We start from the raw sequence: 17,546 nt of genomic DNA, 5'->3' as shown, positions 1-17,546 counted from the left end.
TTGGCGGAGATAGGCGCTATAGAAAAGGGAAGGATGAAATTGAATAGCTGTCAATCAGGTCAGTTCTGCTTTATGTGCATACAAAACTAAAATACACATACTTTAGTTTGTAAATGTGGGATCAATAAAAAGCACACACACAGTTGAAGAGGAAATGTATATATATATATATATATATATATATATATATATATATATATATATATATATATATATATATATATATATATATATATATATTTATTTATTTATTTTTGACTGATCATACCCAGTGTATCAAAACCAAAGCAAAAAAGTGAAAAAGATGTCTTTACAAAACAGAAAGACAAAGAAAAGCAATCAGCTTTGCCTCCCTCAAAGACACGGCTGAGTCACTACTTTCAAAATCGACAGTGCAATTTTACATAATCAGGAAGGACGGGAAGATAGCAAAAAGGAGACTCCCAAACTTGAGTCAAGATTAGAAAAATAAAGCAATACTTTACCTAAAGGTTGCTTTTGCTTCATCACCACACGTCAAGCAAAAGAAACAATTAACATGAACTGTACTAGCAGTAGTAAGAGCTTATGTCTACTTAAATATAGAAATGTATATATAGGATCAATATGGCTTCTCAATTTATAGACACAAACACACAACACTGATAAGAATTGAAGGAGACACAAACTACCTGCTGTGGCTTGAAAAGCATCTGAAGTTGCAGTGCTTCACAAGATCAACATTTACAAATGCGATCAGCACAAAAAAAAATGTTAGCATGTGCAATGCTTGATGAGCACATAATTAATGGATGCTTTGTAACAACCATGATTAATTAAAGGGCCCTCTGCTTAAGTGTAAACTCGCCATTTTTGCCTGTGTGTTAGCGGCGCACTCTGATGTCAGCTGTCCAAATGTAAACCTTAGATCAGCAGCTTTCAAAGTGTAAGGGAAGCAGCTTGCGGAAGCAAATGTGTTTCTTTTTTTTTCCTTACACAGAGATTTAAGAAAATCTATTCGTTAGTGAGGGCAAATCAAATAAACCACAAGACTGATGGTGGATTTTCTGAAGAAGTAGGACTCAAAAGTCGAAATACGATGACATCAACCACACACGTCCAGGGAGCTCAGAATCTGTCTGCCTGCACCTGTATCAAATCCACTAAAATCCACCTGTGCCACAACTTAGACCATGTTTCACCTGGTCTAAAGTGTAGTCTACTTTCTGTCACCAAATTGCCAGGTGCGCCCGGGACATGTAGCAGAAAACGTCCTTCGGTCTGCTGGAATGTCCAGAGAAGCGCAGCGCAGTCTGCCAAATTCCCAAACACGGTAAACATCTCCCCCCGGCAAGAAAATTAAGATGGGGGGAGGTGTCTATGAAAATAGGGCCCTATGTGTTGCCACCACAGTCCAGTAAGGATAAAAAGTAAAATCATGAAACCAGAACTGGCATAGAACCAGAAATGGAAATCGTGTCTGGTGGCTCAGTGCAATAGAATCAATGCAATTCGTTAAATATATTAGACTATAGTTCCATTTAGCTGTTTTGTATTCTCTCACTGTCCAACATTTGAACCCCCCCGCCTTAAATCAATGTGTGTAATGATGAAAATTAATGTATTTATATTTTTCTCACGTGATGCTGTGCTGTGCTGTCAAGCTAAGTACAACAGGTCAGATTAAGGCAGCTTCATTATTTTGGCTTTTTGTGGTCCTGCTGGTTTGTATGACTGCAGTCATGGTATGCCTCATATTTACACTAACACACGTCAACAAAACCAGGATTTTACACAAACATTTACAAAAAAAAAAAACAACTCCTGGAGTGTGTTCACAATATGATTCATTGTCCACATTTGGATTTCATTTCAAAGCTCTGAAGGACTGTATCCGAGTGCAATGTTACCCTTCTTGAACCCCTCCTACACCAACGCGTAATCAAATTGACCCCTTTCCAGCCCCTCCTTGTGGTCAGTCCAGGATGATGCGGGCATGCGACTGTAGGGGTCCAGCAGGATCCTGAAGCACCTGACCAGCAGGAAGACCAGGAAGAGCATGAGGAGGCCCACGAAGGCCAATGCCGTGCGCTGCTCGGCGTCCACCCCCGCCAAGGCCAGCGGGGGGCTGCTGCTGCTGCCGCCGACGCCAGCGCCGCCGGGGAGGGAAGAGCCGGCCGGGGACAGCAGCAACTCGTAGTCGAGCGTGGTCCCATCGCTCATCCTCCACGGGGCCCGGAGGCAGGGCTTGCACACCGACTGGATGGTTGGTGTGTTGGGGGGAGGTGAGGAGAAGGAAGGGAAGGTGTTCATGAGCGACTGATTGTGGTCTTTTGCAAATCTTATTTGGAGTTTAAACCAAAGATTGGGTGTTAAGTCGAGCTATTTCCAGATCGGTGTTTCCTATGGTGTCTTTTGTCAAATGTTGGCCCGTTCCAGTGACAACTGTGTTCCTAATCCGACGTGACAACGAACCACACAATTATATGAATGCAGACTATTTATGAGGGAAATTGCAAAACCGTCTGCAGTGGCGGCACTCAGGCAAAAGTATTTTTAGGGGCAATAATCAGAGAAGACAGGAAGTCGCGGCAAGCCAAGGTCAATGTTCAGGGAACTGATACGGCGCTAATTAAGAAACAGGAGCAGTTGAGTAGAGTTGTGTATGGGCGTCAGGCCGCCAATACTGATAAGGTTTTTCTACCGTCTTGTTCAGTGGACGAATCAATGCAAAAATAGCAAACAGGATGTTACAAAAAGTCCTCCCACTGCCTACCAAGATGAAGAGTGATAAGTGGGTCTGAGGCGTCAAGTGTCCACAGAAGTTCTTCTCACCATTTCCCTTAGGGATGACCGACACACACATGAAAAAAAAAAAAAAAAACGACTAATGGTGAAGCAACCGGAGGTAGAAAATAGTCAGCGTGAGTCTGACAAATGTGTGAACTTCATTCATAAAAGACGAGTCCGATAGTTGGGTCTTAGAATGTGCTCAAGGTGACGTCGTCTGCAGACATGACGTCAGCGATGGATGAGTTACTGCAGCTCCGATTCACTCGACATCTGAAAAAAAAAGTTGGATACTCTAGTTAGTTGGGGGGGCGGGGCTCACCTCGAAAATAGACAATAACATAGACGGAAATAAAAGGCTTCCGACTATGCTTAGTCCGACTATTTTTTTGAGTTTCCCGTCAATCGTTCATCGCCTACAAAATGGCCGTCCATCATAGGCGCAAGGAGGAATGTCTAGCTCTATGTATATGTATCAATCTAAAATAGTTTACCATTCCCTCCAATGATATTCATATTGTATTTGATCAAAATTTTAATTACAATTGGCTGTGATTACAAGATCACAATCAGTGTTTCTTTGAACATGAGAACTATTTGAAGTATGAGAACATAAATAGTTAAAATGGGTAAAAGGACAAAAAGGGACAAATAGGCAAGTGTGCATAACGTTTGGATATGACATCAAGATTAAGGCAGCTAGCACTGCAATTCCTGTTAATAAGTTTCTTATTTTGAAACTTAGTCAGACCACTTCTGGTGCACTAGTTTGCCAACTGACGCTAACTTTACAATCTTAAAATCCTGATGTGTTAGAAACAAGTAAAGACATTTTGGAAATCTGTCAAAAATATGTTTCGGGCCACCTAAAGCCATATCTGATTAAAATTTGCTGTTGGCCAATGTTATTAATGTTTGAATACACAATTTTAACATTTTCATCTTTATATTATATACTTTCATCTCCAAATGACCTGGGCAATGTATCAGTTTATAAATGGGTCCCTTGGCCTCAAAGGTTTTCCCGCCCTCGCGCTAGACTATGGGGGATCCAGAACATGAACATGCTCATCTTCTGAGATCAGACAAGGTTGTGCACTCTTCAATGGCCGTAAGCCTCGAGAGTTCGGACAAAAAAGCCTCGATGGACAGAGTAGAGGCGGGGCCGACTGTCAATTCCCATCCGAGCAGTTATGATGCGTTATGACATCCAAATATTGAATTGACATTCAATTGCTTATAATGAACAGCATAAGGACGACATGAAGTCACACCTTGTTCATTTCATCCTTCCACCGTATTGCTATCATTAGTACTCTTAATAAGTAATAACTGACAGTGATGTTAGCCAGCTGTGCACACATACCTTGTAATGAAGCTGATGATGGCCACATTAGCTGTAATGAATAGTGATTATGGTCGCCGGGATGGGATTACATCAACCCTCATTTGTCAGTGCACGGTTACACGGACACTCATTGTGTACCCTCATTCATCCCAAAAGGTGACGGGAAGTGGAGCCTCATCAATAATCTAAAATCACTCATCGACTCTCCTGTGACCGACTGGGTTTCAAATCACTGAAGACACGTGACACCCACGCGGGTTTGCGGATGATGGACAATGAACTTATGAAGATGAATAGAGGAGGTGACGGATGGGCAGGGCGCACGTTGCTTCGGTGATTGATTAGCAGCGCACGGGAGAAGGGAAATGCTTTTTATTTGCCTCTAACCCATCTATCCGTCTTTGTCAATGTTGCCTATCGGTGGCTGTCTTCAGGGTGCTTGTTGCACCGATTGGGCCTGGAAGCTGGATGGAAAGATACAACGCGGTGTGTGTGTGTGTGTGTGTGGCTGAGTAACAAAAAACCCAAAATAGGTTAAAACCTTGGAGGTCCTTTCAAGGACATTATTACTATGATGGCGAGGGTTTGATGGCTGCCTTGTAAACAGAAGGTTGTCAGTTTGTGGAGTGCTGAAGTCTCCTTGAGCAAGACAGTGAATCCGCTTTGGCATTTCGTCTGCAAGACATGTCATTAGGTACACCTGCCTCTCTGAAGGGTATTATTTTAACAGTGGTATATTATTGTGGCTGTGGTTTGCACATCTTTCTCACAGCTGAGATTTGGGACTCGATTCTTGGCCCCAGCCTTCTTGTTTGGTATCCCCATGTTCGCACACACACATGCACACGCACGCGTCTTTCAAGCTAACATCGACATAAGTCATCAGACCTGAAGACAGTAGTCAGTGTTACCTCTCAAGTGGCCGGGGAATCATACTTTCCTCTGTATACCCACGCAAATACACCCACATGCGCAAGTGAGCAAAAAGAGCCCGGCAACAATACAGCTTGAGCACAAGCTGCAACGTTTTCAATGAGAGTGATTTTTCATTTAGACTACAGAAAGTAATGCAACATCACACATGGGGAATTAATATGCAATGCTGCAAAAACAAACAAAACGCTAAGGCTAAATTTACGTGGCGTGGGTCAAGGTAGGCAAGGCAGCTTCATTTACATAGCGCATTAGCTCAATGTGCTTCACATAATTAAAAATACATCATTTAAAAGTATTTACAAATAAAAGAGTTACATACATTTGAAATACAAAGTCGCTTGCTAAAATTACTAAAACGTATAGCGCAAAAAATCAGATTTGGGAAACATTTGTTTTGAAAATGCTTTCAAAGACCCTAACCATAGGTATGGGGAAAAGAGCATAGTTATTAACCTGGATTTAAAAGCGTTTACACTTGGGTCTGACTTCACTAGCTTATGCCATTTTGTGCAGCATAACAGCAAAATGCTGCTTCATAATTTTTGCTTTGAACTCTGGGCTCCAATAAACCGAATCGGCAGAGCCCAGAGCCCAACTGGCTTTACAGTATATTCAATTTGCATTTCAAGTGTTGAAGTATCAGTTTAAGTGACACAATTCAGATTTTTGTCTTTTCCTCAAGTGGCACAATTCGGAAATGTGAAAATAAAGAGTGAATTAGAGGTGTCAATACTAATCAGTCAATTGTTTGGAGCCACTGTTTCACTTAAAATAGTTAAAATTCTCTGATTTCAGCCTCTTAACTGTAAATACTCTCTGATTTACGTAGTCCTTCGTGAAAGCAGATTGGTAATCTTTGTGTTTAACCAAAACAAGACATTTGCTGCTCTTACTTTGGAAAACAATGATCAACGTTTTTGCCTGTTTTCTAAATGTTATAGAACAAAACAGTAACTGAATCACAATAACAAAACAGTAAAAACAATTATTATCATTATTATTATTATCATTATTTATCTATTTTATTATTATTATCATAGCAAATTGTACCAACCTATCATATGAACCCTAACTAAGTGTTACTGGGTATTACTTTCTGTTTACTTGCTTATCTTATGCTCAGGTATTCTTCATCGTTATCATAAAAAATTATGCCATTCAAAAATCCTTTATAATGCAGGATCTGAGGCAGGAAAGCCTGTTTAAATCCTTTTTAATTAGATTTTATTGGAATACATAGACAACAATGCTAAAATAGCAGATGGCCACTGCATGAACAATGACTGAAAATCTTGCCAATTATAATAAAGTCAGGAAATCGAGACTAAAACAGAAGCGCAACCCACTGTGGGGAGGAAGAATGCCTAATGGAAATGTTGGGTGACTACAGGAGTGGATGCTTGTTTGAAGTCTCACAAAGTGGACATATCTGAGGAAAGCGGGCAAGGGCACCTCAGCCATTAATGCAAGGAGATTAAAATCGGGCGCCTCCAGTCACAGGCCACATACAAAAACTGCCCCCAAAAGTTTGCTGTTTGGTGCTTTTTGGTTCTCCCTGTTTCTCATGCTGTCCCTCCAAGCAAGTCTCCATCTGGCATTCACACATGCACACACCCACACACATCCAAACACACGCACGCACGCACGCACGCTCGTGCAACAAAACCAAGCCACAAACTGGCTCACTGCTGTCAGTGTTGATTTGTTATATATAACCTGACCAAAGACATTGTTCTGACATTAATTAAATTGTAGAAGCATTGAGAAATTGTTTGAATGGCACCTCAGGCAATTTCAGATTGTGTACCTTTCTCGAGGGTAGAATTGAAGGTGAACTGTGATTTTTCTTTTTGGTTATTTCATATGATTACCACGTTGCTAGGCAGAAATCATATAGGAATCAAGCATAACTGGCCCATCAGTCAATCAATAATATCAGAACATGCCATGTGAAATGTCAAGTAGGGTTTAAAATAAGGATTATTAATGGGTAAATGCAGAGAAATGTTGGCGCAAAGCGCAGTCTAACTATGGGCATGGGTGGAGTTTTCAACAAACAACTAATATTACTGTAGCTTACTGAGACACTTAAAGTGGGTGTGAAACTCTTCTTCATTTGTGTCTGCATAACATGCGGTATATAGGCTGTGCACACCAGAAAGAGCCTCATTGAGTTAAATCATGACGCACAAAATGTTTAGTTCTTTATATGCCATTTGATTACGGTATATGTCAGTACGATATCATAGGGTTTTATTTTCTTTGTTAAAAAACACATTACCCAAACATTTGTTGTTTTTTTGGGGAGGCCGGAACAAATGAACACCATTTCATTCATTTCAATGGGGAAAGATGATTTGAGATACAAGAGTTTTGAGCTAAGCAAGGTCACGGAACAAAGGGGCACCACTGTACTGTACTATATACACGTATAGTTGCAAACGATCATTGGTGTGTATTAATTATCAAACACTGCCACTGTATCCAAACTGAACTGAACTATACTGCTTGACAGAAATGTGTCATTGATATTGACTTGATGTGACTATTCATGAGTCCTTGAGTTCATTCATCACCTAAGGGACCTGCCACCTGTGGAGTGCTGCTAATGAACATGTAGGCAAGTAGGTCACCTTGAACACTAAAGAAGCAAAAATAGTGGGGGGAAAAAAGTCCATGGTCTATAAATTAACCTGCAAGCATGTACAATGAAGAAGCGCAATCCAGCATTAGAGGTATTTTTAGCCACTGAGAGAGACAAAGTGTCTGTGGAGTCATTTCTCTTTGCACTCTTAGCTCACCCCCAGACGTCTCCTCACGCGTCGTAATTCGCCTGGCAGACAGGCGCTAGCTACAATAAGGATGATAAAGTTTGACAATTAAATACTCTATTGTCTCTCTCCTCACAGCCGTAGGTTGCGCTTGGACAAGCAGCGGGAGGAGGGCATTTGTGTGCGAGATGCCCGTAGAAAGACAAACAGACACACGGAGGGCGAGCGAAATGTTCTTTCAGCCAGTGTGCATGCAAATGAGGAGCACTCAAGACCGCTGACCTTTTAAAACTAAATGTTACCACAGGAAAGGCAGAGCACTTTGAATTAACCCTTCATATGGCGCTCATTCAAGTAAGGCTACAAGTAATGATTATTTGAATAATCGATGAATCGGATTCAAAAACAATTGCTTTATTTCCCATCATTTTATTTAAAAGATAACTTTTTTTTCATAGTAGCATATTTTTTTCTTTTTGGTTTTTTTGAAATAATTTTTTGAGGTTCAACAAAACAATGTCCAATACATTTCATTGGCTGTCAATTATATGCAGATTTTGGCTACCGGCTATCCCCCACGAATAGCGAGGTTCCACTGTATAGTTTTAAGTTGTAATATCACCATTATCCACTATATGGCAGACAAGGCTTATTTGTGCTTGCAGTGGGTCTTATACTACCCTAGATTACAACGTGAGTAGGCCTAATGTTTTTTTTACACGGATTTGAAAAAAAAAAAAAAAGCACAAAATAAGTTTTCAATTTTGAGGCAAATTTTCCTATTTTTTATTATTTATTCCTTATGAGAAAAATGTGAAATCCGAACAAATTAGAAGCCATACAACATCGCGCAACCAATTGTGTTTGAGCTCATGGGTTCCACTCCATATCGATGCGTGCCCTATGTGGGGTTACGTCAAAATAATATGTACTGCTCCAACACTTTGCCCTCATCAGGGTGATAAATGGCGACTGGAAAAGAGAAAAAGTGGTCCACTGCTGTTGGAAAGTGTTCCAATCAGCTCACCGAGAAACTTGACATTGTGGCAAAGCAGACAAATGAGCGAGGGATATTGAGGGCAAGACAAATGGAAGAGTACACAGATGAAGGAGCAAGGGGAAAAGAACAAGCTCTTTGTGATTCTCAACAACAGCAAGCAATTCCATCTGGGAACCTGCCCCACCATCTATCATTTTAGCCTCAGCTCAAGAGAACATGTGGTCTATTCCTCTATCAGCAATTTTAAAGCTTTCAAGGTTACTTCTTCCACTTCCGTATTCACAATTCTTTAGATTTCACATCACAGCTTGTTTTGTACATTTCTGACGAACTGTTCTTAAAGAGGGCCCATTTACGCAAATACAGCAGCCGGGAGGAGAAGTTAGTGTCGTGTGTGTGGATGTGTCTGGTGTGTGTGCGCACTCCTTTCTCCAAAGACGTCAAGCGGGATCAGATTTCCAGACGTCGCCTCAGGCCCGTCGTGTCATCTCCTCTGGTTGTTTGTGTCACTGTCCCTGACAGTGTGGAGCACCAGTATGTCTCAGCTTAAATCTGACGTCTTTAGATACGGTTAGAGCTGGTCACCGGTCAATATTCGTGGGATAAGCCATAACATTAGATGCACCTGAACCACTAGAACTATATTAGATATCTTGCCTTTAAATGATAAAGCCTAAATGGTATGTTGTTAAATTAATACATTTCTAATAGAGCCAATCAAAATATTGAAAGCCTGATATTTTGAAAGCCATGCGAGCCTCATTTTAAAGATGCGTCCAACACACAAGTACCAACCCTTCAAATTTAATTAGAAATCCATAGCGCGCACACACACATAGACACGCCCACTCTATCGCTCTTGCCCACGGGCAGTTGCAGCACATATCTGACCATCATTTCCATCAGTCCCCCTCAACACTCTGCAGTGTTGTCACTTGCGTCCCGTTATAAAATTGCCCTTATCGCCCTCCCCCCCTACTCTCCAAAGCCCCCAATCCCTCCAGTCAGAGTTAATAAACGTCAGCCCAATCACCCCCACCTACATCCTATATTTAATTCACCAATCCGACACATGAAATATTCATACAATCAGGAGTCGGACAGGTCCACAACTGGTAGCAAGCAGGTCAAGCAGACAGAGGCCTAATGTTTGCACAAGTTGAACATTGGATGAATATTTCTTTCTGTATAATTTTCGAGCACACATTATAATCAATCAAAAATGTAAAAAAACAACAACAATGTTTTTACTTTTTATGTGCCCAAAAACACTGGATCCAAAAACTAACGTTATAGCTTTTCGTAAGCTATTTTCTTCAGTAATTGAAGGTCTAGGAGTGAAAACATTAGGAAAAGCACAATACTGTACTGACAGATAAAAGTTGAATTAAAGGAAGGCATAAGTGGAGAGAGGTCAAAATGGACGGCTATAGAAGCGGATAAGAGGAAGGAGAAAAGGCGTTAAGGAGAATGCTAATGGCTGTGATTCACCCTTTCATTCCGCAGCTACCTGGGGAGCTCGGGAGGTCGCAAGGCATCAATCAGATACATCTGGAGGTTGAATGGAGAGAGCAAGCGAGGAGGAGAGGAAAAGAAAAATATGACTGAAAGAAGATGAGAAGCAGTGCAATATGGAGATGTCAGCACTCTTAAAGTCTGAAAACGGCACTTCTCTTCCATCAAGCAGCCCGTCTGTCAAATCCACCGGGACAGAACGGAGACGATGCCAACCCGTCATTCCGGCCCAAGACGAAGGCCATATATATTACATGCTCTACCCACACAACACGACGCGCAAGAAGCATCAAGCTGGCAGGGCAGAGAGTCAGCAGGAAAGGAGCGAGAAAGTTTTATGTTGCAGGTCTCTCGAGGATGCCGATGATTAGACAGGAAGTAGAACAATGTTTTTGGGGTACTGCATGTTTCAACAACAGGGCCTACAACGCAGACGCTGGAGAGGTATAAGCACACTAGTAGCTGCTCCTCCCTTTGCACTACTTCCACTCATCGAGTAAGACTCTTGACAAGATGTTCAGTGTGTCTGACAAAAGATGGGCTGGGAAGTGATTCAGCCATTTCATTGATACTGCTTATCGATCTGATTCCTAAAAGGGGGAAGTCAACCCAAATATACTTTTTTCAAGAACATGTTCTATGCAAGCCCACTAGTTAAAACAAGGCATTCTGCCTGGAATAAGAGTAAATCCAGTCGTTTTTAGCCATCTCCGGGGGCGGCCATTTTGTCACTTCTTTCGAGTGATAATAACATCACAACTGCTCAGGGCTCAGGTAACAACCAATCACGGCTGACCTGTTTTCTGAAGCTGAGCCATGATTGGTCGTTACCTGAGCCCTGAGCAGTTGTGATGCCATTTTCACTCGACAGAAGTGACAAAATAGCCGCCCCCTGAGATGGCTAAAAAGGGGTGGATTTTGCTACTTAACTCATAGTCCACAAACGCAATATCAATCAGAATGCCGTGTTTCAACTAGTGGGCATGCTGGGAACATATTCTTGAAAAAAATATGTTTGGGTTGATTTCACTTTAATGATTCTCTTTTCAATTATCTTTGGGTGAGGGGATGAAATGATACTAATAGGTTTATTTTAGTGTCATTTTTGGAAATGAAACACTACAGTGATAAGGGCAGAATCAGAAAAACTCATGCTGTGATGTTACCTTGACAAGCTCTCTGAGGAATGCCATATGGGGTTGAAGGGCTGTGATAAACAACTTCAAACATTATACTACATGCTGATGTCCATCTACTTAGAGCTGGTGCCTTCATAGACTGATTATATCAACATCTTTTTATATATATATATATATATATATATATATATATATATATATATATATATATATATATATGTGATCCCTTCCAACACTGATTGTCTGATGGCCATGAGCCCATCGGTTAATTACCAACACTCCTGATCTCAATCAGGCAATCTGCTGTAAGCAAGACTGTTAAAGGATGCCGGGGACAACATTGTAGACCTAGACAAATCTAGCATGGCTTACAAAACCAACAGCAAAAGGTTTGGTAAGAAGGTGAATGTAAAGTTCTAAAGCTACCCTCTGTCTGCCTGCCTCATAAAGAGAGGATTATCACGACCATTGTCATGATCAGGAATTTATGTCAACAAGTCATTTGTCATGTATTGTTTATGTCTAGCTGTCAATATCAAAACACACACAAAGTACTAAACTACTGACCTGGGAATCATATGAAAACCTCCAACCAAGCTAACATGGGAATGGGGATTATTCTCACAACATGGTCATCTTTGTGGCAAAATATACAAAGATTGTTGTTGCAATGTGTCCTAAGGCTGGACACGGTTCATGCGGTTCAAGGTTCTCTTGACATGTCATTGTCAATTGGACACAATGCGGTAAATCACCTCCAGTAAACCAAAATGACAATAAAAGCATAATGTGTTTTATATGGTTTATATATGGTACATTAGAGGTAAATGGAGCATTAAATTAGAAAATTGATTTTTGTGCACCAAATGGAATAACACTGAGGTTGCTTGCATAACAACCTGTAAGTAATTTCAATATTAGTGTTCTTTTTTTCACTACTGTTTACTTTTGTGTTGTCTTGTCATATGGGAAACCACTTGAAAGTAGGCAAGGCAGCTTTACTTACAGTATATACTCCATTTCATACACAAAGCGTGATTCCAAACCAGAGTGCCGTGGCACACAAGTGTGCTGTGAAAGATCATTGGGGGGTCATGGAAAATCATGCAATTTCTCTTAGTTCGTCTGAAAATTATCATTAAATTATCATTAATTAAAAATATATCTTCATTCTTCTCTCTATGCCAGCTACGTACACTGGCAGGCAGAACAATTAAATGCGCACCCTTTAGATGGCAGACGGTATAATAAATCCATGTAGCAACCTGTTGCCATTCATAAATCATGGCTAAGAGAACATCAGATATGAGTTCAATTAAACAAACTCAGATCGCATTACCCATTATTTATACTGTGTTGTGACATTTTTGTTTGGTGTATGTCCGTCCATCTATTTTCTTATCCTCACTACGGTTGCGGGTGTGACGAAGCCTATTCCAGCTCACTTGGGGCGGTAGGCGGGATACATCCTGCTGGTCGCCAGCCAATCTAATCTAATATAAATAATATGGTTGCCTTCTGTCATGGTTTTCAGTTTGTGTGGTGGAGTGTGAGGGCAAAGTGTGGACCCAAGTGCAGGGAAGCGAGGAGGCATGACTGGGGAACAGGAATAAAAGAATTTCTTTTCAAAAGAAGAAAAAACATAAACAAGGTGTGTGGAATTATCGAAACACTAAATGAATAAAGTCTGAAAAAAAAGCAGGTCTCAAAGTAAAGAGGCTCAGGGAATAAACTACTGAACTCACAACAAAAAGAATCATAACATAACAAGCGTTAGATGTCAAATGTCAGCAACATCAATAATGGACCATTAATGGCTGAAACGAACCAAAAATAAATACAAGCAAACTGACTGGACAACATGGTCCACCTGGACAAGACGCGAGTGGCCGGCGGAAGCTGATTGGTTGAAACAAGTGACCGGCTGATGATAACAGGTGGAATAAATAGCTAGATAAATGTCGGGAAACACTGGGTTATATGCATAAATTCAGTGCTTGTACTGGCAACGTAAATCCAGTCCATGATGTACAGTGTAGGCCAGTCCATGTAATGTACTCGGGCGATAAAATGCTAATTCGAACCATAAAGATCAGCGAGACCCTGCTGACTGCCCCGAACGCCCATGACAAAAGAAGCCACCGGTTGGACTCGTAAGTAGTGCTTAAAGGCACAAGAAAAGACATAACAAAGACACGGACACATCACCTTGCTGAAGTGAAGGCCATCTGTGCAGCTGATTACATTATTGAGCTTACGGCGGAGTGGAGAAAGGGGGCGGTGGGTCGGAAAGCCTTGCGCACCAGAGGAGGCCAAACACATCTGGCCTGGAAAAAAATGGGAAAGATTATCTGCACACTTTCCTCTGCGGACCATCAGCATTTTTCATTGACACATGTCCTCACTTTTTTTTTTTTTTTTTTTACCACAGGATTTCCAGTTAATAGACTCTCCCTGGGAGCTAAGCATGAAGGGTGGGTGTCTGGCTAGGTGGCGGTGGGTGTCTTTAAATGACACCAAATGGGTTGTTTATGACCTTGTGTGCTACAGAGCCACATTACATACAGCCAAATTGAATCACACTCACTGTGACATTGCTATTACTTCAGGGGCAATAAACCGCGATATCAAAAAATATATAGCCATGCAGGTCATTTTCCCCACACAGCCACTTGAAAAAGTCATTTTAGTAGTGAAGCGTATAATAGCATTTAAATTACGGCTGTCAAAACAAAGAGGCGAAGACAATTTGGTGTCTTTAAGAGGGGCCTGACAGTGTCATAAAGATGCCGCCGTGGTGGGCGATGAAGAATAAATGACAGCAGATATGGTAGCTAATAACACAGACAGGCCGTGGCACAGTGTGTGTGCTGATTCACTAATGTGCTGTTTGTTATGTTGTACATCCTCCTGGTAAACCACAAGAGGTCTTCACGGGGCAAACCCACCACGGTTTTCATTTTCCTCGGCCACTCTGCTCCAGTTACAGGTCATTACGGCACGATGCTGGCGGGGGCTTCCTGGAGATCAGCATTACCTCGGCTGTTGTTGTCTATTTATCACCAATGGTAAGCTGAGAGTGCATATGGAGGCAAAGTAGAGTTTGACTACAGTACAGTATATTGGTTGCCTCTAGGCTTGGCCCAGGAATCATTTTCAACACGTGAAAAAAACTATTTTGGGGAGACATACAATGTCATTTTCAGTGCAGTAACCCCGGTCATATGCTTTGCCGAGATCAACCAAACGCATCCCCTTTTCATACTTTTCTATTATCTCTTGCTTTGTTTGCATGGACAAAAAAAAACGATTTTCTCCTTTTTTTCTTTTCCTCGTTTCTAATTCACATAAAATCGGAACACCTCATGGCCCGAGGGGCGACTGACGAGGACGCTGCATAGACATAATTATCACAGATATCTATCTACCTGTCTATTCTACACACATAGACACATACGGTAGAGGTCCCTCTTAGCCAATGGGATGCCAGGAAGATGCTAGGCTAGCCAATGGCAGAGCAGCTATGAGTATGTTGCGTTCGGGAAACTCCGGAGCTGCGAGTGGCAGAACCTACACTGTATTTTTCGGATTTCGTCTTTCGTATCTTGAAATTTCTTTCATAACAACAGGTAATATTTTCCTGTTGAGGCATCTTGTAACTCAAAAATTTCATATGAAGAGACGTCCGTAAGTAGAGGTACCACTATACTTGTTCCCACAGAGCAAAAAGAGCATATTCCTGTGATTCTGGCTGTATGCTCTGTGTGTGTTGTAGTACCAGTTGTTTATATTGCTAAATGCTAAATTCTGTTACCCTGTCTATTATGTTTCCCATGATATATTATATTTAATTATCTTATTTTATTTTTTAGTTTTACAGAAAACTGGGAGTGGCAAATAGCTTGAAGCGAGCACACTTGACCTCTTATTTAGCAAACTGTACAATTGTGTAAATGAGAACAAGCATTAAGGAATATTTTCAAAAGTATTTTTTTTCAAAGGTTTCAATGTATTTTCATAAGTTTAAGTTTGTTTAAAGTATGTTGGAGGAGTAAAACCACCTTAAAAACGCATCTACAGGAATTTTAATTTGACTCAATTTATTAATGTACTATTAAAAAATAATCAATCACACCTACAGTGTGTTTGGAAAGTCACTATGCACTAATAATTTTCATTAAACATCCCTATCAAAATATGGCTGTATTAAAACATGTCTCTTAATAAAAAAAAAAGTGTAAAGTGACTTTCAGAACCTCTTGTGAGACCAAAATTACACGCATCCCTTAGTCCAAGTCAGTACAGAACCACAGCCAAAATAATAAATACATTGTTAAATGAACACCTTTCTGACAGTGTCTGAGCAAAGCTGAGCAAGTGTACCTAATATTGTGGCCTGTAGCACAGATGCCAGGATGGGTGTGTGCATTCAATTTTGTAACCATTATTTAGTGAGCTTTCCTCAAAAATGTAACCACATAGGGGACTATGATTTGCAACAAAAGTAATAACAAATACATGAAAATGCAAACTAATGCTAATATCTCCGACATATTATTCTCCTGAAAACTGCAAAGAAACAGAAAGGAAGGAGCATCACCTAACATCATTAAAGTCATGCAACCAAAGCTAATCATTAACAAGAGGGCAATTATCCAGCAATTAGTTAATTATTCAGACCCAGATTTCCGATCCCTGCGCACTTCTTGCCATGTCACTTATTTCACATCACAACACTTGTCTGTGATATAACACGACATCTTATGCACCTCTTCTGTCCAGCATGCATTTTCAAAACTAAGATTACATCATGATGGAAAAATGAGATTCACTTTTCTGAGTGACAGTTTTGATTCGAAGATTCATGCAAGTGGATGACTGATTAGGCACATGTACAATCCTAGTGAGCCACAACAGAGCTTCCTGCGAAATAAGAAAGACGTCTATCCGGCAGGGTTATTCAATAACCTCAAGGTGTCTTACTCCTGGCTAAATGGGAATTCCACACAAGTAGTGTCATTGCAATTTCATGGCACGCTGGTGCATGATGTGGCAATGAGGCTGCAAATAAATTCAAGTAAGAAGGTGTGGTTAAATGCATTCTGGTTGATATGCATATAAAGTGTTAGCTTGATAAATATCAACGTAAAATAACATACAGTATAGTGTTTATATAAGGCGTAAGTAGTATTTTCTAATATGCCACTAACCATGTGTTTTATTTAATTGGGAAGAAAGGTATATTTGCCCATTTATCTATGCCAGCTACGTAGAGTGGCAAGCAGAACAATGAAATGCTCTTGAAATAGATGGTAGCAGTGAAATGCTGTAATCAACCTATGTAGCAACTTTTTTGAAGTGAGGGTGTTGGATTTTTTTGTTTGGTGGTGAGCCGTGAGGGGTTTTTTTTTTCTTCTTTTTCTAAAAACGCGCTGTGGCTCAGTAAAGGTTGAGAAACACTGGTCAATTAGACCATACTCTGTTTAGTTTCTAAACTTAATGCACATAGTGTAATGTTAAATGGCATGCTGAGCATGGACAACACTAGCATGGTGGAAAATGCAACTTTGCTTTAAATGTCGTCAATCAGCCTGATATGTCTGCAGTCACGATGAGGTCAATCAGTGGTGAGCTTATTGTTTTGTATTTTTTAAAGCAAGCCTTTTAAGCAGAAAACAAATGTTGTACGAACCTGATTCCACGCGCGGTTCCCCAAGTGCAGCCTCAAACTTTGCGATGCTGTCCTCCGCCTCCTCCTCCTCCGCCTCCGCCTCCTCTCTTGCTGCTGCTCAGCGGCGCTTTTGCACGGACTGGAAGCCCTCCGCAAAAAGCAGCCACTCTCTTCAAGCCGCGCCCACGTCGAGTCGGCAGCCAATCGGACAACGACTTTTTCTACCTGCTTGTAATAAAGATACGTGACACCCAATGCCAGTGGTTTTACTGTTTCTGAAATGTCACTTGCCATAACATTAGGTATACGTGCACTAGTGACATACCGTGGAAATTATACCTTTGAAAATTGAGTCGGCTCTCTTTTTTAATCCTGTGACGATAGCTATTCGCAGGAA

The 17,546-nt window shown here is 40.9% G+C and overlaps 1 protein-coding gene across 3 annotated transcripts; it reads right to left on the bottom strand.

Moving 5' to 3' along the window:
* Positions 1 to 270: 270 nt before the first annotated feature.
* On the bottom strand, positions 271 to 17,283 carry LOC147138379 (cortexin-1-like). 3 transcript variants are annotated; one of them, XM_086048498.1, is made up of 4 exons: positions 17,171 to 17,283; positions 13,687 to 13,805; positions 2,756 to 3,042; positions 271 to 2,238 (listed from the first exon to the last, which is right to left on the bottom strand). In XM_086048498.1, the coding sequence occupies exons 3-4, from the start codon at positions 2,843 to 2,845 to the stop codon at positions 1,906 to 1,908; spliced, it is 423 nt and encodes a 140-aa protein (XP_085904624.1). In that variant the 5' UTR covers positions 2,846 to 3,042; positions 13,687 to 13,805; positions 17,171 to 17,283; the 3' UTR covers positions 271 to 1,905. The 3 variants fall into 3 exon arrangements, with proteins under 3 accessions (XP_085904624.1, XP_085904626.1, XP_085904625.1); XM_086048500.1 differs by having other exon boundaries at positions 271 to 3,042; XM_086048499.1 differs by lacking the exon at positions 13,687 to 13,805 and having other exon boundaries at positions 17,171 to 17,269.
* Positions 17,284 to 17,546: the final 263 nt, after the last annotated feature.

This window comes from Filicampus tigris, chromosome 12 (assembly GCF_054856515.1).
Source record: "Filicampus tigris isolate MCC_2025a chromosome 12, RoL_Ftig_1.0, whole genome shotgun sequence".
NCBI classification, from domain to species: Eukaryota; Metazoa; Chordata; class Actinopteri; order Syngnathiformes; family Syngnathidae; genus Filicampus; species Filicampus tigris.
Note: the sequence above shows the minus strand (reverse complement) of the source record. Positions and strands in the feature narration are given on the sequence as shown.